A 22,040-nucleotide genomic window follows, 5' to 3' on the forward strand; every position below is an offset into this window, starting at 1 on the left:
AACTCTGTGCATTAGCTGAACTAATCAACATATATGAGAAAATTGGAGGAATGCATTGTTTCCTCCATCTCGAAGAAGTAGTATTGATCTGGGAGGTTTTATAAGCTCAGCTGCTGATTTTGGTCTGACCTTCTGGTTCCCTCCATCGGATTGTCTTTAAGCGAATCTTGAGAATGGCTGAGAAAAGCAGTCTGGTGCTTGCATGTCGTCTTTCCAAGGATGGTTTCCCTGGGCTTCCTATCCAGCTACCAGGTCTGCCCGATAGGAAAGACTTGACATATTCCCAGGAGAAGGCCTTAAAGATCATACTGTTCCCATTTCAAGTGGAGAACCCATGAACTTTGTAGGGGACACGGAGGGGGAGATAAATGTGACAGTCCCCAGGAGTTGCTCTAATTCCAACACGTCAAGGAGAGGCGCTTTTTGTTGTAGCAAAGATGTGGCTGTGACCTGACATTCACGGAATAAAGTTATTGAAATCTAAATGACAGAAAGAGAGGGAGAAGCAGGGCAGGGGACCCTAAGGTCCATCATAAAAAGCAAGAATTTGAATTCAGCAGGACTCTATCTCTGAAATAGTCAGAATCTTCAGTCTTTGGGAGTGCGGGGAAGAAGCATGAGACCATACACAGTTACAGAGAGCTTCTTGAAAGACCATAGGGAAATGAATCAAAATTCTACAGCTACAGGTATTTTGGCCTAAACACAGTAGCAAACTATTTGTATGCTTCTCCTAAAGGCAGAGGGGTACTTGAAAATTGAGACGTTCATGGGACTAAAACAAGTGAATGAATGAATGAAGTATAAATAAATCATTACTCTATACATATATACTTACTCATATAAATTAAACATATAATTTATTTTTGAATATGTAATCAGCTTTGAAATGGCAATATATTCATATGGTATAAAATAAAAATGTCAAAACAGTAGAGATTTAAAAGTGACAGGAATAGTTGGCTTTCCCACACATGAGCTTATTTTTATATTGAGCCTACCAATGACCCTGTGATGTGTGGAAAATATAATTATCCCTTCTTGTAAGTTGAGGGAAATGAAGCTCAGGGAGGTTAAGTGACTTGCCCAAGGTCACACAGCAGAGCTGGCAGTCAATCAGAACAGCCTGCTCAGGTATCTGCTTACAGGCAGGTGTAAGGGTTCGCATCAAAAGACTACCTTTCCAAACCACATTCTGAGGTTCCAGGTGGACAGGAGTTTTGGAGAAACTCTATGCAGCTCACTACAGGGTTTTAGAGCCAACTTTCCTGAGACTGAATCCTGGCTCTAGGTCACTAGCTGGTGTCTTTTGGGAAATTATATGCCTAAAGCCACTTGTCTTAAAAGGTAGATTATAGGGGGCGCCTGGGTGGTTCATTGGGTTACATGTCCAACTCTTGATTCCAGCTCAGGTCACGATCTCAGGGTCGTGAGATCGAGCCCCACATCGGGCTCCACACTGGGCGTGGAGGCTGCTTTAGACTCTCTCCCCTCTCCCTTTGCCCCTCCCCCTCTCTCTAAAAAGAAAAGGTGGATGATATTAGTACCTAGTTCATTAGGTCGCTGGGAAGATGAACTATGAGGCCTTAGAACAGTGCCTGGCACTTGACAGTCAGTACCAGGGATCCCTATGGCAGGCAGACTTGGTAGGTGACCATCACGGGTGGTCGTCAGAGGCATTACGAGCTCACAACTACACGAAGGAAGGCAGCTTCATGCAGTGGGTGTTGATGTGTGGGTCTTGGGAGGGGTTTCCGCTGAAGAAAGCGTTGTCAGTCTGGAGTGCCTGGCTCGGCAGAGGAAATTCCAGGCCTGAGGTGGGAACCCAAGGGGTGCTGCATCCCACGCACCAGGGCCTGGCTCCCGGTAGCCACTGGGAGGCAGGGAGCGGCTTGGAATATAGCCAGTGGCTCTGACGTGTAGCTGCTGGAGACGGGGTGTTGTAAGAACCTACTTACTAACACTGCGGGCATGTTTGTGAATGGAGAAAACTGAGAGCCACGGGGTACACTGTACAGAGCCCCTGAGGTGAGATGACATTTGCCGTGCAGCCCAACCTGGGAGAGTCACATCCAGACACGGAGGGCAGTCAGCTCCCCGGAAGGTGCTTGGGAAGCCCCTGGCGCTGAGCTCTCTAACGCATTGCTCCAGCAGCTTGGCTTAAACTCTTCAGAAAAATAGACCCTTGAAAAACTGCATTTGTTGAATATTAGGCACAACAGCTCCCTTTTCGTGGAGGGATCGTGATCAGGGTAGACTCGAACACAAGCAAACGGTCAGCAGCTTTGCACAGGGATCCTAGACCTTGGGACTGCATCGCTGGGTCAGTTCCTCCGACCGCGGCCCACAGCCCCTCAGGTGCCGATCAGAATCAGCTCTGGGGGCACCTGGGTGGCTCAGTTGTTAAGCGTCTGCCTTCGGCTCAGGGCGTGATCCTGGCGTTCTGGGATCGAGCCCCACGTCAGGCTCCTCTGCTGGGAGCCTGCTTCTTCCTCTCCCACTCCCCCTGCCTGTGTTCCCTCTCTCGCTGGCTGTCTCTCTGTCAAATAAATAAATAAATAATCTAAAAAAAAAAAAAAAAAAAAGAATCAGCTCTGGCGTGCTTGCTCCATTTAGGGTAGTTTCACAGCAAACCCTCCACTGCTTACAGATTGGCACTGCGGCCGTTATTTATACGGTGTCTCTCTGTGCACATCCGTCCACTAAAGATATAAACTGGTACTGGTGTTATTACAGCACCTGACAGCTGACAAGACGCATTCCCACTTACCAGCTTCTCTGAAATCTTTGGATGGGAGCCAGGAGCTTAAACATTTTTTGTTCCGAAGTGACTGTGCAAGTGCTCGAGCTGTGCTTGTAGTCAAGGTGACATTTGTCTTCCACCTTTTCCTGCCTGTGCTGTCACATCCATCGTCCTCTGCTGTGACCTCATTTCTCCAGCAAATCCGGGAAAGACTAGCACAGCCTCCCCGACTTTTCCAGCTTTGTACCAGGGCAAAGCTTGCTGGTGAGGCCTGTGTGGTGGGGGTGGTGGGGGGTGGTGTGGTGAGTGCCCTCGCACAATCCCAGAGGACGTGGGGAGGAGCTACAGGAGAGGCCTCCCCCTGGCTGCCTGGGTGGTACACGGGAGGCTGGGAAGGGAACTAGGCAAAGTGAGTGTGTTGGGTTCTTTGTAATGGGCACACATGTTGGGGGAGCTGGGCACTCACAGGACTGTCCCATGGGGCTGAGCCAGAGCCGTTGCTGCTGACCCCTGGGGCTTTGACTGTCCTCAGTAGGCAAGGAAGCATCTATGTAGAGAGTACTGGGGCACATGGAAAAAAAACCTGCCCAGGACTTGCTAAATACCCAGAAAGCATTTGCCACCCGAATGGTACAAGTGCATTTGGGAGTTGGGGGCATGGCCCCAGAAGGTGGTCCAGACACCCGTTTCTTGCTGTGTTCTGTCCCCGCAGTACCCCGAGTCTTTGCCCTTTCACCAGACGTCATGCGAGTCTCCTTTAGGCTGGCGCTATTTGTCCCTTCTCTGGGGCCCTAGGGGACCATGGCATCCACAGTCATGGGGAAGTTTGTTTATTTTTGGTCTTGTCTCTTTCTAGTAAGTGGCATTCCCAAAGAAACAGAAAGGAGCGTAGTTGGGGGGGGGCATATGTGCTCCCCCTGCCTTCATTTCCCCTGCACCACGTGCTCCCCTTAGGCTTGCAGAGCCGATGGGTGGGGAAGGTGTGCACCGTGGGCCTGGGCTCGGGCTGGACCTTGGTGCCTGAGAAGGGCCACAGTTGGCCAGGTCGCTAGGGCAGCTGGGTCTTCCGAGCCTCCCTGCGGTTTACACAAAACCTAGAATGGGGGCGGGGGGTTGGGGGGAAGAAACAGAAAATTGAAGTGCAGGACGTTGGGTAGATACGTAGGGTCAAAAAGAAATGTGAGTGACTAAGAAGCATCTAATATCAGGGGAGGGATGGCCTCAGGTCTGGAAATGCAGCTTCTGTTTCTACCTCAGAGCAAATCCCAGAATGAAGCATTTGGACACAGGCCTCTTTTTTTGGAGCTTTCTTAGCTTGGTACTTTGGAGAAGCCTATGATGAATCACAGAGGTGCTTCTCTCTTCTAAGTCGTTTTATACCTAGAAGGCCCTTGGGAAGGAAAAGGGGAGCAGTGAGCCCTGAGTGAGAACATTCTCCACCTCAGACCTGAGAAGCAGTTTCCGCAGTGGAAGAAAGACACCCCAGCAGGACAGGCATCTTCTGTTCTGCTTATTATTCCCCAAATAGCTGTGTGCCTCAAATCACTGACTGGGCAGCGGTTTCCTCACTCAGCTGAGGGAACAGCTTGGAACTTCAGGCTGTGTCCTGAGGCTCCTACCAGCTGAATGGTGGTTCTGTGGCTGCCGGACTCTGCTGTGCCCCAGGCGGCGCTGTCTGTTTCGCTGCTCTTGAGACTTGGGACCTCCTGGGTTAGACAGAGTGTGCCTTATTCTCTGACCTGTGCACCTGCGGGCAGCTTTGGGAACCCAGAGAGGGAGAAAGGAGGGCTCTGTTGCCTCCTGTTCACCAGCTCTACACCAGTCACAGCTTTAAAACAGGCATGCACTCCTTATTTACGGGCCAAGTTTCTTGTTTGGATGACCAAATATTTTTGTTTGCCTGGGACAGTTCCAGTTTATTCCTATTGTTTCGGCATTAAGAATCATTTACCTTCTTTCTGTCTCAAAAGTGTCCTAGTTCAGAAGCTCAATTATACAGTTGGTCCCCCACCCTGTGACCAGGGTATCTCTGTGATGACCACCCCTGGAAATGATGCAAGGAATTAAATGTAGCAAGGAATTAAACATTTTTTTGTGGGGGAGGGATGCCCGGGCGGCTCGGTTGGTTAAGCATCTGCCTTTGGCTCAGGTCCTGATCTCACGGTCCTGGGATCGAGTCCAGCATCAGGCTCCCTGCTCAGCAGGGAGTCTGCTTCTCCCTCTGCTGCTCCCCCTGCTTATGCACGCTTTCACTCTCTGTCTCTCTGACCAATAAATAAATAAAATGTTAAAAATTTTTTTTTTTTTAAGATTTTATTTATCTATTTGACAGAGATAGAGACAGCCAGCGAGAGAGGGAACACAAGCAGGGGGAGCGGAAGAAGCAGGCTCATAGCTGAAGAGCCTGATGTGGGGCTCGATCCCATAACACCGGGATCACACCCTGAGCCGAAGGCAGGCGCTTAACCGCTGTGCCACCCAGGCGCCCCTAAATTTTTTTTTTTTTTTGGATGGGAAATCCTGGTCAAATGCACACAGGATTAGTAGATACTTAATTTGGTGTCTCCTCAGATTTTTGTGAAAACCTGATTCCCCTCCTGAGGCAGCAGAACCTCTTATAAGGAACGGAGAAGAACCTCTGAACACTGTCGATGAGCCAAAGAGTCATGAACTGTAGGTTTTAAACATGTCATTTGACCAAATCTTTTCCCGAAATGACTTACTTCTTTTTTGGAGAACTTTTCTCCCCCCGATTGTAATATATATATTTATTATATGCAACTTAGGAAATCGTGAAAAGCACGTGAAGAGGGTAGATGTCACCCATCCCCTCAGCACCCGGAAACAGCTGCTGCTAACATTTTGGTGTATTTCTCTCCTCTGCATCATCGATGATGCAAAGCACGTAATTTTGCAAAGTGATTTCTTTCCAGTGAACCTCATATTGTAGGCATTTTCCATCCCTAAAATTACTTTGCAGTTTTCCTAATCCTAGGCCTTTTAAGAGCAGAGATTTTTACTTGTTTCACCATATCAAATTAATATTATCTTAAATATCGGTACTTACCATTCAAGACTTTCAGTGGCACCTGTCTGTTAGTACTCCTTAGGGACAGTGTTTGGGGTGAACTTGTTCAAGAACATTCTTTGCATGTTCAGGAGAAGAAATCGTGAGACCCAGAGAGCAGCTTTGCCTGCTCAGGCCTCATGTGAGGTCTGCGTGTTCACGTGGACCTTTTCTGAGCACCATCTGTGCTGGAGGCATTGGACAGTGACGACCTTGCCTCGGCTCCTTCTGGCAGAGTCAGCTTCCTCTCTGATATAATTCGTATTTTGTGAGCTAGACTCCCCAGGATCAAATTCCAGCTCTGCCGTTGACCTGTTGGTGCATTACTTGAACTGTTCTGCCTCCTGATCAACAAATGGGTTATAATGAGAGTGTTTCCCTCACAGGGTTTTTAGCGGATTCACGGAGTTAGTAGGTGTAAAAGCGCCTAGATGGGTGCTTGGCTTGGGCAGGTGTCCAATGACTGTTGGCCGTGGAGGTTGTTGGTAGTCCTAAGACAGAGGTGTGTGCAGCTAATTCCAGTTGCACTGGTAAGGCTGTGGACTTGAAGGTGGTGAGTTTGCTGTTTATGGCTCTTTATTCATTTGGGTGTCTGATAAATGTTAGACTGAGCTCTGTGATGTGTTAGGCACGATGTTAGCCGATGAACAGACATGAGCGTGGTCCATGCCTGGCACGGGCTTGCAGTGGGGAGGGCGGCAGACAGGGCACACTCATGGGTAATTAGCATGCTATGCTCAATCATAGTTCAGACAGGGAGGGCCATGAAGGTCAAAGCTGGACTGGGCTGGGGAGGCTTCAGGGAGAAGATGGGCTGTAGCTGGGCCAGAAGGATGGGTAGAAAAAGCATGAATTTTGCCTGCAATGCACCTTCTGCCTTTAGAGGGATCAGCTAAGAAAACACTAATGGGATAAGAGCTCAGGTGTGCCTGTCCCTGCCACCAGTTCCCAGAGGCACTGGGCTCACAGCTTCCTCAGGGATATCCCAGCCAGGGGCCCAAGGCCAGCCAAGGGGTCAGGGTCCACCCTAGGCCATGGGATAGCATGCAGATGTGCTGGCCACCGTGCTTGAGTGTGTCAGATTTTCTGGGGCTCTCTTTTTTAAAAGATTCTTTTGAGTATAGTTGACACACAATGTTATGTTCATTTCAGGTTGACACCATAGTAATGCAGCCTCTCTATGTGTTATGCAATGTTCACAACAAGTGTACCTGCCATCTGTCCCCATACAGCACTATTACACTCGCATCAACAACCTTCCCTATGTTGTGTTCTGGGGCTGTCTTTGAGTTTAGCAACTTCACCTGGGACTCTCGTGCCGATGTGTTCACTGTAGGCCTGGGTTACGGTCGATTTAAGCAAGGTCGCCAGGTGACGTCTGCCTGTGCAGGCGGCAGTTGCCCTCTGAGAGGGGAGATCCTTTTCCTTGGGTCATTAGTGTTTCTATATTGGATTTCAAGACAGAGAAAGGAAGTATGATGATTTAGAAAGATTTTTGCCAGTACTGCAATGGAAATTGAGATTAACTGGTCCAAGTGGGCCTCATGGAGACCCAGCGAAGTAAAGTGATTTACCCAAGTTTATACAAAACGTTAGTGTGGGGAGTCTGCACTGGAAGCTGGAGGCGTCTCCACCAAAATGTGCTGCCTTTTGCTACCAAAGCCTTTGTTTTCCTGATGTTGCAAGATCCACATCTGAGGACAGGGGCCCCAGAGAACTTGGTGATTCTGAAAATAGGTTGCTAGACCAGCTTGCTTAAGGTCAGCTGGGTCTCGGACATGACCGTGTTGAACTTGCTGACTTCAGTCGGAACTTGAGCGAGTTTGGAGGGCGGGAAGCATGTTGGGCCTCGGGGATGTCTAAGCACCATCTGAGAAAGAGTCCTCAGAGTGCACCACCGTGAATAACCAAGGAGACAAATCAAAACGCCCACCCTAGCCGTACCCTCACATCCTTTGAACCGGTGGTTCTTAAGTGTGATCTGCAGAACAGCATCAACATCACTAGGAAACTTACTTTTTTTTTAGATATGTATTTATTTTTATTTATTTATTTATAGCACCGGAGCTGGGGGAGGGGCAGAAGGAGAGGGAGAGAGAAGCTCCAGCAGATTCCCCACCGCGTGTGGCGCAGGACTTGGGCCCCATCTCGTGACCCTGAGATCATGACCTTAGCCGAAATCGAGAGTCGGCCGGTTAACCGACTGAGCCACCCAGGCGCTCCCCGCTTGGGAATGTTTTGTGTTCCCAAATGGGAATACGAATTCTTGGGTCCCGTCCTGTTGTTACCGAATCAGCCACTGGCTCAGCAGTCTGCATTTTAAACAAGTCCTCCAGGTGATTCTGATGACACAACATTCGAGGTATCTCTCAAACTCTTAAGTATCTCTTGGAGCCAGGGGGGAGCTCATGGCTTTTCAGACCCACTCCCCACCTTTTTCCTTCCAAGAGACCATTCCACGCCCACCTTACCATGTGCGCGAACACTGGGGGGTGGAAGGGAGAGGAAGGGAGGAAACCCAGTGACCCCGCGGCAGGACACACTGTTTGCCTTGGCAGGTTTGCCGGGACTTGGAGCCAAGATTCAATCAATCCTAATGATTGACTGCATTTAAGCAATTCTCCTGTTCTCCTCTGCCTCCTGCTTGGGGATGGGGAGCAGGGAGCCGGTGCTTACTGGGAGGAGGAAGGGCCAAAGCTCCTCTTTGTCCCACTCTGAGGCCCTTGGCCCTGCTGCCAGGGCTGCCAGTGCACATGTCTTCCCAAAGAAAACCACACCAGGCAGCTCTTTGCTCTCAAAGTGGGGTTTTCATTTTGCACCATTAGCTTAAATCAGTGGGGATTTAATGCGATCCATGAAATCAAGCAATTAGGCGGCGGGATTCCGGAGGGCTGATACGGCTGCTGCTGAGCTGTGTGTGTGAATTTCTGTGAGGGTGTTGGGGAGGGGGTGTCTGTAAAGTGGTAGCCTCCTCTCTTCTGCCTGACACCTCCCCCCAACCTTCCCAAGACGTCTGGGGCCCAGAAAACAAGGCAACCTCAACGAAATAATTGGCCCCAAGTAAGTCACTCAGGAGCCCTTTCTGCTGTTTTTTGTAAATGAGAGAAAAAGAAAGCTGCTTTCAGTTGATTCGTGTTCTTTGTTTTTTCGCAACGTAGGTCATGTAGTTAGTAAACGCACGTAAGTATTCAGCATGCGGTTTGTGGTCAGGGGATTGAGTCTGAGTTGTTGTGAGCAAATGCAAGCTTCTTTCTTTGCTAAACGAATGAATGATGCCAAACACCGACTCCTGCTGGGAGCGGAGAGGTCTGTTAAGCTGCCTTTGCAGGGCCTCCGGCAGTAGGACTCATCTGGGCCCCGATGCCTCAAAGCCAGCTTGCCCTGGTGTCAGACCCTCCGCTGCACGTCGGAAGGACGCTGTGGTTTCTCACAGCCAAATCCTGACGCAGCGCTCTTACCAAATCTTGTTTGCACTGTTGGATTTGGGGATGGCCCTTGCTGCCTCAGGGTCGCCCACCCAGGGGATTTGTGAAAATGGGTCCAGGAAGTAGAAATCACGTCCTCTCTGTCATGAGTGCTTAGCTAGGTCTTGATATCTTTCTTGAACGGGCTTTTTCGTCTGGAGGAGGGGTGTCAGCCAAGGCGATGGGGCTGATGCATGGGCTGCCCACCTATGTGCCTTCCTGATCCACGGCGCTGGGAACAGGTCACTTTGTAAAGAGTTTTCCAGTCTTATCTCCCTGTTCCTCAAATCATCTGTTTGGGATCCTCAGCCCTCTCTGCAGGAGAAAGTAATTGAGGACAAAAAGCAAGTTACTAGGGGTCCGAATGTGGTCTGGTATCTGTTCCAGGATGATTTTTCATTGCCTAGTTGTCCCCCGAATCTGCCAGGACCCCATTCACCCCTGGCTTTCTTGCTCCGTGCTCGGAGGAGCTCTGGAACAGAGCAGAGAGCTCTGCGTGGAGCGGCAGGGAGGAGAATTCTTACTGAAATCCCTGAAGAAGCCCTACCACCAAGCGTCACTCGACTGAAGTGCAAAGGACCTGGACATGTAATTTTTTGGCTGATCTTACTGTTGTCATTTATTTGTAGTTTATATACATGTAAGTTCTTTACTAGGCTATAAAATTTCTTAAAACTTAAAGTTTTTGAATCAAAATAAATGCAGTTTAAAAAGTCATAGTGTAAAATTTCTAACAAAAACCTGCAGTCCTCTCTGTGGTGCCTTCCCACCACTAATTCCCACAACCCACAGGTAATGTTTTCTAACTAATTAGCTATTTCTTTTGATATTTAGCAAAATGGAGTCAATAAATAACATTAATTTTTAAAAAATATTTTATTTATTTGAGAGAGATTGAGAGAGAAAGAGAGAGAGCATGAGCTGGGGGGAGGGGCAGAGGGAGAGGGAGAAGCAGACTCCCTGCTGAGCAGGGAGCCTGACTCGGGGCTCGATCCCAGGACCCTGCGATCATGACCTGAGCCGAAGGCAGATGCTTAACCGACTGAGCCAGCCAGGTGCCCCAAATAACAATTTTTAATTCTAATTTTTAGTTATTACTTACTGATTTTGTATTATTGAAGATAAAGTTTTATCTGTCGTTATGTGTCCACTTCTTCCCATTCTTTACAATATAATTCTGTCACACTCTTGGTGAAATGACTCCTCAATATTTGATTTATTACAGTGAATATATGTGATTCGCAGCTGAGCCATGTAGTGTACTGCATTTGTATTCCCTCTCTTATATACCTTTTCGTTTTCCTTTGAGATAGCAGTTGTCTCATTCTCTGTTCCCAGTTCCTTATGTTTATGCTAGGAATTCAGCCTGGAACTTTTCTGTAGGTATACAGCAGGTAATCCGCCCGAACCCTCTTTCCTCCACTTCTAGCGTGGACTGATTGAACTTTAGGCCTGCCACACAGTTGTACTGGAAAAATCATTTGAAGACTTCTGTTGCTTTTGTCATATGTTCTATCTTTGGTTTCCTGATTCTCGTGCCTTATTTTGCATTTTTGTAGAACTCATAATGGAGTAAGTTTCCTAAGAAAAGACATGTGGAAGACAACTTTTTTCTAACTGCTGAAGATGTCTTTATTTTACACTCAGACACTGATTGATGGCTTGGCTCAGGATTGAAGTTGGGAATTTTAAAGGCATTGATCCATTGTCCTCCAGCTTCTAGTGTTGCTCTTGACAAATCTAATACTATTCTGCTTGCCTGATCCTCTGTACTAGGTGTATACTCTCTTTTCCTCTAGAGGACTTTAAAAGTTCTCTTTATGTTGGTGTTTCTAAATTTCATGATTGGTTGAGCTGAGAACTGTTTAATCCAAGAACTTATGCTTATTTCTGGAAATTTTCTTGTATGATTTCTTTGGTATTTCTCCCATCCATTTTCTTGGTTCTCTCTTGTTCAGATGTGGATGCTCCTGGCTGACCCCACGTGGCATTCTTCTGTCTCCTGTTTCTCATCTCTTTGTCATTTGGGTCTGCTTCCTAGGAAACTGTTTGCAGCCTTCTCTTAAAACACTTATCTAGCATTCTTACATTTTAAATATCCAAATACTCTTTTTGTTCTCTGAACATTTCTTCTAATAGCTTTCCATTCTGGTTTTATGTATACAACATCTTCTCTAATATCTTTGTAAAAAGTTTTCTTGTGTTCCCCACGTGGTCTCTGTTATTTCTGAATTCTCTTTCTACTTGTTTCTTTTGTGCGTTTTGGTCTCTGTGGTTCACACTTTGAGGCTTTGTTTAAATGCTTGCTGATCCTTGGCTGGCCACTCGAATTGAAGAGTGAAGCACTAAATTGGAAACTCTGTGTGTGAACGCATGGCCTGTAACTTATTAGGGCCTCGGCTTAGAGCTTTGCTGGTGGGGTAACTGTAAGTCTTTTCTTTAGGGCTACTAGTTTCTTTAGATAGAAACCCATCACTCCTCTCTGGGGGATATAAATGCAGTGTTCTGAGACCTGAGGGACTCACTATTTGGTGTACAGACTGTCACTGAATCCCGTGGAGGGAATCCAACCCATCACCACCCCGCCCTTCTTTGCATCTGGTGCGCTTAAGCCCAGAGTCTGTCTGGTTCAAACCTTCTATGAAGAATAAACCTCTTGGCTGTTGCTGGAGGTGGTGGGGGCTCTTACCAGATTTATGGCTCAGGGCTAGTGGATCTGAGTGTCTTTCTACAGACTTTTAGCCAATTCTTATATTTAGTACAACCTTTGTAATAGAGTTCAGAAATACCCAGTGTCCCCAACTCATGACCATTTCTGGGTCCTGCACTGTGGGTTGGCTTGTTTCTTGCAGGCATCCCTATCCATAAGCTGCTAGGTTTCAGCTTTTCTTCTCCCTGTCAAGCCAGGGTTCACCATCCATTTGCTTTCTATTATCCTGCATGCTGATATATTCTTGTTTTCTTACATATGTTTATAACTTTGTTTTTTTACTATGATTTTAAACTGCAGAATGGAGTGGGAATGATTGTGTGCACTCAATCTAATGTGTTTGGCTAGAAGTAGCCAGTGGTAACTCTTCACAAACATTCCAGAAGCTTGATGGTTGCCAGTATGGCATACCTTTTCCTTTCACTTCCCAATGTTTTTTAGCCTCCCAGAATTCACCTTCAGCCCTCCCACAGGCCATCAGCGACCCCCAAATCACCAAGTTGAATGATCTTGTCTCACACTCATGCTTCAACTCTGCAGCATTTGGGATGGAGGAGAATTTCCTCTATTTGAAATGCCCTCCCTCTGTGCTTTCTGAGATACTTGGCTGCCGGGTTTTCCACCTGTGCCTCTGATGACTTTCACAATAACCCTTCCTCTCTCCCCAGTGATGGTGCTCCTTGAGGGCCCTCATTCTCTCTTTTCTCTGTACTTGACTTCACTGTCATCAGCTGAGTCACAAATCTGATCACTAAGTTAGCTTTCCCACCTTTCACGTTGGATCCTTCTTGCACTCTGGCTGGGCAATTCCACATTGTTGGTCATATGAATGGCCGGTTGTTGGCCAAGGGTTGGCATACATCCAAGTGCCCTGTCTAGGTAATTGGACACATGGTGGCACCATTAGTATAAGACGGTCAGGAGGAAGAGATGGTTTTGAAGAGAGTGTGGGTTTGTATTGGGTGTAATGAGTTTCCTGTTCTCATTTTAGCCTCAGAACTATGGCCAAGCCTCATAGGGAGGCTACCAAGGAAGTATCATTTCTAAGCAAAAAATGTAATTTCAGGTGACTAAAGTGTAGCTAAACTTTAAGGGTCTACCTGAAGATAAGGGGTTACTTACTTTAAGATTGACAAGAAAGACCCAGACAACCCCTCATCGCAACCTTAACTTGGGCTTTCCAGGTTTCTGGGTCTCTGAATTCTTGCTGACAGTGACCAGCACAGTGAGAGGTGGGAGTAATGTTCATCGCTCAGAAGATGTTAGGTTGCTGCTAAAAAAACCTGAAGTGTATGTTTGTTTTGTTTTAGTTCAGGATCCAGGTGTTACAGGTAGCCGAGATCAAGGGCCCAAGATACTTGTAGCATTTTCTCCCAGGATGAGAAGGACACATGAAGAAGGAGAAGACCGAGCACAGGGTGGGGGATAGTGCCAGAGAGGAGATCTGCTGGCTCCCCAGTACTGCCCAGCATGGGCCCTCTGGATGGTAGTGCTGCCAGACAGGCTGCACTCTACACTTTACAGATGGAAGACTGAGACTCAGGGAGCCCAAAACCAGATTTTGTGGTCACACAGTTAGAACCCAAGACCCAGGACTCAGTCCAGTGTCCCAGCTGCCGCCTCCTGGGGCTTCTCCTGCCTGCCCACACCACCATTTGCATTGCAAACTGTGAACACAGTCTATGGACAAATCTCTGGGGTCCAGGCCCTGTCTGCATGGTGGAGGCCGGGTGGGGGAAGAGGAAGTGGTGATCAGTTCCAGGCTGCTCCTGGGCCAGCACCCACCCCCTGTCCCAGAAGCCTCTGGATGTGGTATGGTGGGGGGCTGTGCACATATCCACAAGGCACAAAGAAATCAACCTTGGACGGCTAATCGCCTATCCAAACATTGTTGGTAATCTGCATCCCTAAAATAAACCCTTAAAAGATGGAAAGATGTTAGTAATTTCTGGCCATATGTGCCTCCTCCTTCCTTACTCTCCCCACCTCAAAAAAGAAACTGAGCCAAATGGCAAGAAATAAAGAGCCTAATGCATAACACATTTCCATCATTTGATTTCCCCTCTCCCCTCGCTGTCCCCCCACCTATGTAAACTAAATTCCTTTACACGGTCATGGCAAAGGAACATTAATTTTTGATTTGAGTTGTGATTAAAAGCAACACAATCAAAAGAGTGAAATAGTTTCCACTGAAGCAATATCATTTTAAACCCAGTCATGGTGTAGTAGGAAAGAGTGTGGTCTTTGGGGTTAAGTATGGGTTTTAATTCTGATTCTATCTCTTACATACTGTGGCTTCGGGTTGTCATTACTTAACCTGAGTTCTTCTCCTTGATTGTAATAAATAATAACGGTGCCTTCTTAACATGCTTGCTGTGAGCATTAAATCTGGAGCCTTGCACAGAGCAGCCTATCCTGTAGAGTCTGGCTCCCTTCTCTGCAGCAAAGAGGGTGCCCGCATGGGGTGCCTGGGTGGCACAGTTGCTTAAGTGTCTGACTCTTAGTTTCGGCTCAGGCCCCTATCTCAGGATCGTGAGATCGAGCCCCGTGTCAGGCTCGCACTCAGTGTGGAGTCTGCTTATGACTCTCACTCCCTCTGCCCCTCCCCCCGCCTCGTGCTCGCGCGCGCTCTCTCTCTTTATGTCGCAAATAAATAAAGATAAAAAAAATTAAAGAGGGTGCTCACATTGTCAGTTGGGGGATGCACTCATCTCACCTGGTGATGTAATCGATTGCTTCTATAGCAACGATTGGTTCCCAGCCTTGGACTTTGGGAAGTAGCTTGGGATTCATCTAATGCTGTGGGGCCCCTTTATTTAAAGGGTCTTGTGAAAGGAGTAGAATTGTTCTTAATGCTTACCTTCCTGCAGTATTCTTTCCTGCCTTCCTCTGATATGTGGTTTCTCCCAGTCCTGTCTTCTCCGTTTTGCAGAGGGGAGGCAGAGATGGAGACTTGATTTTGCCTAGGCCTGCAGTGAGTCTGCTCGTGCTGGTCCCTTATTTAACCCCACTGAGAACTCTCATCCAGTGAGCCACAGACCAGAACAGCTGAAGTCTTTTCCCAAGTGAACCACCAGGCACAAAGTTTGTGAGCCAACAAGGGAAGCTAAACCAGGTGTCAGCCTGTGGAGGCACATCTGGGGTGAAGCCCTGGACGGGTGGTTTCTGTTGCTTTCTGTTTGCCACACTCCCGCCTGCTGGTCCCCACTACCCTCTGTCCAGAGTGGGGGTGGGAACTAGGCATAATCAGAAGCACTGGGTAGTGGCTGGTTTGGGTGGGGGAGAGCCGAAAGAAAGGAGCTCTTTGGGAGGCTGTGCTCAGCTCACTCCCATGTGTGCTGGGAAGCCTGGACCAGCCTGAAAGGTCAAGGTTAATCCTCCTCGAGAGCCTTCTGCTCCTTAGTGCCCAGTTCCTGAACTTTCTGCTGCCCTTGGGAGGGAGGCATTTCTTAAGGGATCCCAGGCCTAGGGTATTATATGAGATTAAGTAGACTGCAAAATCTGGAACTCTTTTTGTAAGAAGGAGAAAGCAGTGGGAGCGTTTAATTTACTGACTTTGACACATTCATTAAAGGTTTGTTCCCAGGATGGTCCCCCCTCCTTCCTATTCTCGGGTTAGCCAAGGGTGTGTTTTCTAATCAACTAAATACTAAATAATAAAGACTTTGCAAATGCAGTTTTTCCTTTGCCAGAGCAGTCTCTTTCAAGCAGGAGAAACTCTTCTAGAGTTTCGTAAATGAAGTCATTTTGAAATGTGGGTGAAACCAGGAAGTGACTCTGAGCTCGTCCCCCTTATTTTCTTGATCTATGTAGCCGGTCCTCTAAATATGAGGTTCATTATAAGGAATTTTGCAGCCATAGAGTCAGGGTGGACTGCACAGTGATTCAAAGTGCACCTTTAAGACATGGGTTTAAGTTGAGGATTAGTGACTTTGGCCAAGTAAACTTAACCCCCTATGCCACAGCTTTCTCATCTATTAAATGGGAAAAATAATTATACCTTCCTCACAGAGTTGTTAGGTTTAATTGAGGAAATTCATGGAAAAGACATAGCACACTTCCTGGCATGCCATATGCTCTCCTAATTGTTAGCCAGTGCTATTCTGTTCAGAATCAAGCTTTTCCTCGTGGAGTGTGGGTGGGAGCTTTGAGTTATTAAAAAGAGGGGGGCTTGCTAATTTTGAATTTAGAAGAATTCAGAGGATGCACAAATTATCTGGTGACTAGCATCTGGAGAATGATTATCCTCTCCTTTGGACCTATCTGGGCTGGAGAGCCTGAGACTTGATGGTCACGGTGATGCTGGGTTTTTAGTGCATTTACATCTTATAGAATGCCTCCACGCGAACGGAATCATCTTCACTGACAGACCTTATGTAGCCATCACTACGTTGCCTGCCCATACGTTCCCATGAAAATAATGTTAACTCGGGGTCCGTAGAGACAAAGAGAAGGGAAGGCCGCCTGGGTGGACGGGCCGTGTCTCTCCCCACAGAGAGCTGTGCCCACGTCCTGTGTTAGACTCCAGGAATCATCACTTGGATTTCTCTGTCAAGGCTTCACTAGGACTTGCTCAAATCTGTTAAAAACTCAAAGCAGAGTTTGATTCTGTGTGGGTCTACCAAGTGGAAAGAACATTGGTGGCACCCGTTAGTGGTTGCTTTGTGGTTGACAGAACATTAGCAATACCTGCTGCCAAAACTCCCTACAGGCACAGTGGTGGGGACGGTGATTTCTCCAGTGCGGAAGTTGGACATTGATTTTTGATGTACTTAAGCACGACTGTTTGATGCACTGTTTAAATTTCCCCATTGTTGCATGTGCACACATAGATTTTGTCGGTCTGCTTTATAGGACCCAACTTTCAAGGAACTTTAGGTCCTTTGGATGTGAAACATCTAAACCAATGGCTTTCTCTTTAAAAGCAAAAAACAAAAAACAAAGCAATACTTAGGGTGAGTTTTTTCTTTGAATCCTGAGGTCTATAGTGATAGAGTATATGGATTATATTCAAGTATATGATCCCCTTCTTTTCTTAAAGCATTGTATGATATTTTGAGTCACTGAATTTTAAAAAAAGAAATATGATTTGGTTCTTTTTTTTTTTTTTAAAGATTTTATTTATTTATTGAGAGGGAGAGAGAGGGAGAGCATAGAGGGAGAAGCAGACTCCCTGCTGGGCAGAGAGTCCAACTCGGGCTCAATCCCAGGACTCTGAGACCATGACCTGAGCTGAAGGCAGACGTTTAACTGACGGAGTTACCCAGGTGCCCCTATGATTTGGTTCTGAAAATGTATTTGAGAATCTCATGGCCTCCCAGGTCAACTATTGAGTTACCATTAGACCCCAGAGAACTAGGGGGCAGAATCAGAACATACAGATGAACTGGGACCTTCACGTTCATCTGTGAAACTCCCTCTTTCTTTGACTTGTAGGTTGCCTTTCATTTCGGCCTCCTCTTGAGCCGTAAGTTTGGGTTACTGTTTTAGATGGAAAACTGTGTTCTAAAATCCTTTTTCTCCCTCCTTCTCTTCTCTTCCCCTCTTTGCCTACACCATCTCTAGCACTGAGGATGAAAATCAAAGAAGTGAAAAAAGAAAATGGTGACAAAAAGATTGTCCCCAAGAAGAAGAAGCCCCTGAAATTGGGACCCATCAAGAAGAAGGAACTGAAGAAGCTTGTCCTGTACCTGAAGAATGGGGCCGACTGCCCATGCCACCAGCTGGACAACCTCAGCCACCATTTCCTCATCATGGGCCGGAAGGTGAAGAGCCAGTACTTGCTGACGGCAATCCACAAGTGGGACAAGAAAAACAAGGAATTCAAAAACTTCATGAAGAAAATGAAAAATCACGAATGTCCCACTTTTCAATCGGTCTTTAAGTGATTCTCCCTGGGTGTGTTGGGGAGGGAGCCGTGGGTTGGGGTGAGGGGTGGGGCTGAGCAGACAACCCTGGAAGCTGGAGGTTCACACTCGGTGCTCCTTCGGTTGGCAGAGGACATTGTAATCCAGCTGGCTTTGCTCTGACAGCATCCCACGCCTCCCCTCCATAGCCACGCTTCAGACTCAGTGCAGCCAGTATTTAAAGCCGCATGCCCAGGTAAGGAAACACATTTAGATTAGGAAGTCTTTTAGGATCTACACTGTGGAACAGCACATCACTGAGTTAAAGCAGGTGCAAACCATTTCAACCAGAGACAGCCACTAAAAAAGAAAATTTTGCCATTAAAAAAACAAACAAAAACAAAAATGAGATTGGGCAAAAAGTGAGAGACAGCAACAAAAACTCAGTTCTGCAGCTTTCTTTGTTTTGTTACAAGTTGCTTATGGATTTATCAGCTAATCTAGGTAAGATGCGTTACTTTCAGTTCCAGAGTAACTTATCTTTCTGTCTGCCTTAGACAGAAACACACAACCACACTTAGAACTTGAGATCAATTCCAGAAAGTCAGTGCAGGAGGAAAAAGCACAAGGACAGTATGTAATAGTGAAAACACAGGGAGGTCACTCCTGCTCTGCCTTTTCACGTGCTTGTCTTTTGACATGAATCAGCTAGTCTCAGATGCCGTGTAAATGGCAGTTAACATGGGCCTCCGTGCGTGATCTAAACTCCACATGTGTGGAGGGCTGCACATGCCTGCCTTTGTGTGAGGAAAAGGAAAGACTGTGAGCACCAAACCCACGGCATGAGATAGACGATGATTTTCAGGCAGAGAAGGCAATGGTTAGTGGTTTTCAAAAAACATAGTTAAAGAAGAAAACAAAGAAAAAAAATTAGGAACAGCCCAGCAAATTGCTAGTCCGTGTGAATTGTAATTGGGTGAAGAGCTTAGTGTTCTAATTTCATCTGTCCTCTCATTTCACTTCTGCTTTTTTTTTTCTCAGAACAACAACAAAAACCCTATTTACTTTCCAACATTAAAAAAAAAAAAAGTCCACATTGATATTTGAGAGGCGTCCTGGGCTGAGGGTCTTTTGGTGCATTTGAGGCTATTTCCAGCGGGGCAGCTCTCTCACTGGGCATCTGGGGTGGCAGGTGGATTTGCCTGATAGCGTAACCACGTGACCCTCTTTTCTGAGGTGTTCTGGATTGCCCTGGCCCCAGCCTGGTGCCAGTCAGAATTCACAGTGCTTTCCGTGCTTTCCTTTCCTGCGAAGAAGTGGATTCCTTTCAACCTGATTGCCTGTAGATCAAAGAAATTCAGAATAACCAGCCTGTCTGTCCTCTGCACTTAAAAAAAAAAAAATTTTTTTTTTAAATTTCTACAGAGGGCAAGTGAAGCCCAAAGTGTCCCCATCCAAGAAGTGAGTTTCAAAGGCAACACATCTCTGCAGGTTTTCCTGAGTACCCTGAGATGCATCTTAAAACCCTTGCGTTTGATAAGCGATGTATATAAACTCATTCACATAGGCAACTTTACTCCTCCTGTTAGGCGTGTAAGAAGTCACTCTAAGCTATTAACATTAATTTGCTCCTCAAGCCCGATTCTTCATTCTCTGTAACACCTGAAGGTGGTGAATTAGTGGTTGTCCTTCTGGGCGAATGCTTATACCCAATCCAAAAGCTGCAGTGATGCTGGGAAGTGTCACCCCCGTGGCCCCTGGACTGACACAGAAACAGCAGAAGATTCTGTTAATTTTTGAAGACTCCAGTCTGCAAATCAGCATGCCAACTTCATTACCTACCTGAGGGTTATTCTGATATAATTAACCTCTCACAATTAGTGATCCTATTATTTTAACACTTTTCTTTTTTTTGGTTGCCTCTGACCTTTAATCATAAAGTGTTGGGGATCTTAAGTGATTTGCCTGTAATTTTGGGTGATTTTTTAAAAAATATGTGTATATGTATTAGTTAATTAGAAATATTCTACTTTCCTATTGTTAACTGAAATTCCGAATGATTTCATGAATGCATGGATCTGGGCCTTCGTTGGGTTGCTTGGGTTGATGAACTCAAGAGTTCAGTGCTCATATGTATCTGCTCATTTTGACAGAGAGCGTCATGCAACAGGCCTCTGTCCAAAGCAGGGCTTTAGGAAGCGGTTTGTGTGGGGTATTCGCAGTTACCGCAGAGAGACTGCGGAAGAATGGGTGGTCGTGCTGCTCAAGGCTCTAAGTGGGAATTCTCAGGTAGGAAGTGACGTTTGCAGCATGTGTTCAAAGTAAATCGGAAGTGTGAATTGCCGCTGCAGGTTTCACCCCAAGCAGACAGTCCCAGGACTGTGAGTTTCACTAAGGATTTGAGAGACACACTATCTTTGTCTATAACACATCAGCAATTTGAGGGCACAAAGGGAGGCTATGGACGCAAAGCTGCATTTCAATCACAAACCTTTGTCTTTCTCAACAAAGGGTATGACAAAACCAATGTGTAGACTATCGGCTTGGTCATCGGTTTCCAAAAGAGGAGGTCTGTATGTAATTTGGTATTGTGGCTAGTTCATAAGTCCTATTTGCTAAGGTCAAAAATCATTCTGGGTAGAATCCTTCGAAGTCATTGGCTAAACTCCGCTCAGTCTTTGAAGATTGCTAGTTCTCTTAGTGAGTTGAGAATCCCAAGAACACTTGACTTTTAGACCATCCCATGTAACACCTGGCTCTTGCTGCCTGCCACTGCATTAACAACGAGGGTTCCCAAACGCAGAATCCAGTCAGAGCTCCAGTTTTCATTTGGATCTGTAAATTACAGAAACCCCAGCGCCCAAAGCTAGAATGTGTGTTTCTCATCAGACTCCCAAGTAACTAGTTGCTCTGTTGGAATGTGGGCTCAGGCCATCTGTTCCTGAAGCACACCTTGGGTGACCCCCAGGGAACAGCTTCGTGGCCCTTCTGATCTGTCCCCAGCAGATATGTAGGGCGCGGGTGAAATTCCTGTTTCCTCTAGTCCCCTCACGTAGCACTCCTCTTTTAGAGTCTAAATCTTTTACAAAAGCTTTGAATACTGTGAAAATGTTTTACATTCCATTTCATTTGTGTTGTTGTTTTAACTGCATTTTACCAGATGTTTTGATGTTATCACTTATGTTAATAGTAATTCCCGTATGTGTTCATTTTACTTTCATGCTTTTCCTGCCATGTATCAATATTCACTTGACTAAAATCACTCAGTTAATCAATGGTAATGTGAGTTGTGCCTCCCCTGCCCCCCATGATAGACCACTCACCCTCTAAATCCCCCTGCTTGCGTTTCTTCAGTGATGTTTTCTGGTCCTAGCTTTACAGCTTTGTGATGATAATGAGGCATGGGTGGGCTGAAGGTGCACCTGGGAGGCACGACCGACTCCCCTCACCTCCATCCCATGTTGACCATCTGCTCCCAGGAATAACTTCCAGAAGTGTTTCTCCCAGCTGTGTGTGTTTGAGACCAGGAAGAAGGTTACATACTTGTTCTACAAAGAATGTGTTTTTCAACCCTGCCTTTCTTTTCCATTTTGGATTTTAGATGCTCTCTCCTCTTCAGCCAATTCCATGTTAAAATTACCAACTAAAATTTGAAAACTTTCTGGGACCTGGAGTCTTAGACCTGCATGAGATCTTAGAGGAGACCACGTTCAACTGTTTAATTTACAGATGGAGAAGCTGAGATGGGGGATGGCTGTGATTTCACAAGGAGCTTGGGGTTCCCAGATCAGTGGTGTCGCTGGAACAGGAACCCAGGCCTCCTAGGGGCTAGACATGTGGGAACAATATCTGAGTGATGGCCAAGCTTCTCTTTGAACCCCAAGAGTGGCACTTGCTGAGCCCAAGCCATTTCATATTAAGTGATATGCCTCTTGCCCAAGGAATTCCTCAGTGTGACTTAATTCTGTAAGTACTTACAGTGACAACTTCATTTGATGTCATTCTCTGATTAACAAGGCACCTCCATGGGGCGCCTGCGTGGCGCATTCTTTAAGCGTCTGCCTTTGGCTCAGGGCGTGATCCTGGCGTTATGGGATCAAGCCCCACATCAGGCTCCGCTATGAGCCTGCCTCTTCCTCTCCCACTCCCACTGCTTGTGTTCCCTCTCTCACTGGCTGTCTCTCTCTCTGTCAAATAAATAAACAAAATC

At 46.6% G+C, this 22,040-nt stretch overlaps 1 protein-coding gene across 1 annotated transcript in view; it reads left to right on the top strand.

The window, feature by feature from the left end:
- Positions 1-21,111, top strand: part of SFRP1 (secreted frizzled related protein 1) — a 45,526-nt gene extending 24,415 nt beyond the window's left edge. The window contains exon 3 of the mRNA XM_057303503.1: positions 17,550-21,111. Coding sequence (XP_057159486.1) covers positions 17,550-17,872 — 323 coding nt within the window. The 3' untranslated portion in view covers positions 17,873-21,111. The remainder of the gene's footprint in view (positions 1-17,549) is intronic.
- Positions 21,112-22,040: the final 929 nt, after the last annotated feature.

Source organism: Ursus arctos, unplaced genomic scaffold, assembly GCF_023065955.2.
Source record: "Ursus arctos isolate Adak ecotype North America unplaced genomic scaffold, UrsArc2.0 scaffold_27, whole genome shotgun sequence".
Classification (NCBI taxonomy): domain Eukaryota; kingdom Metazoa; phylum Chordata; class Mammalia; order Carnivora; family Ursidae; genus Ursus; species Ursus arctos.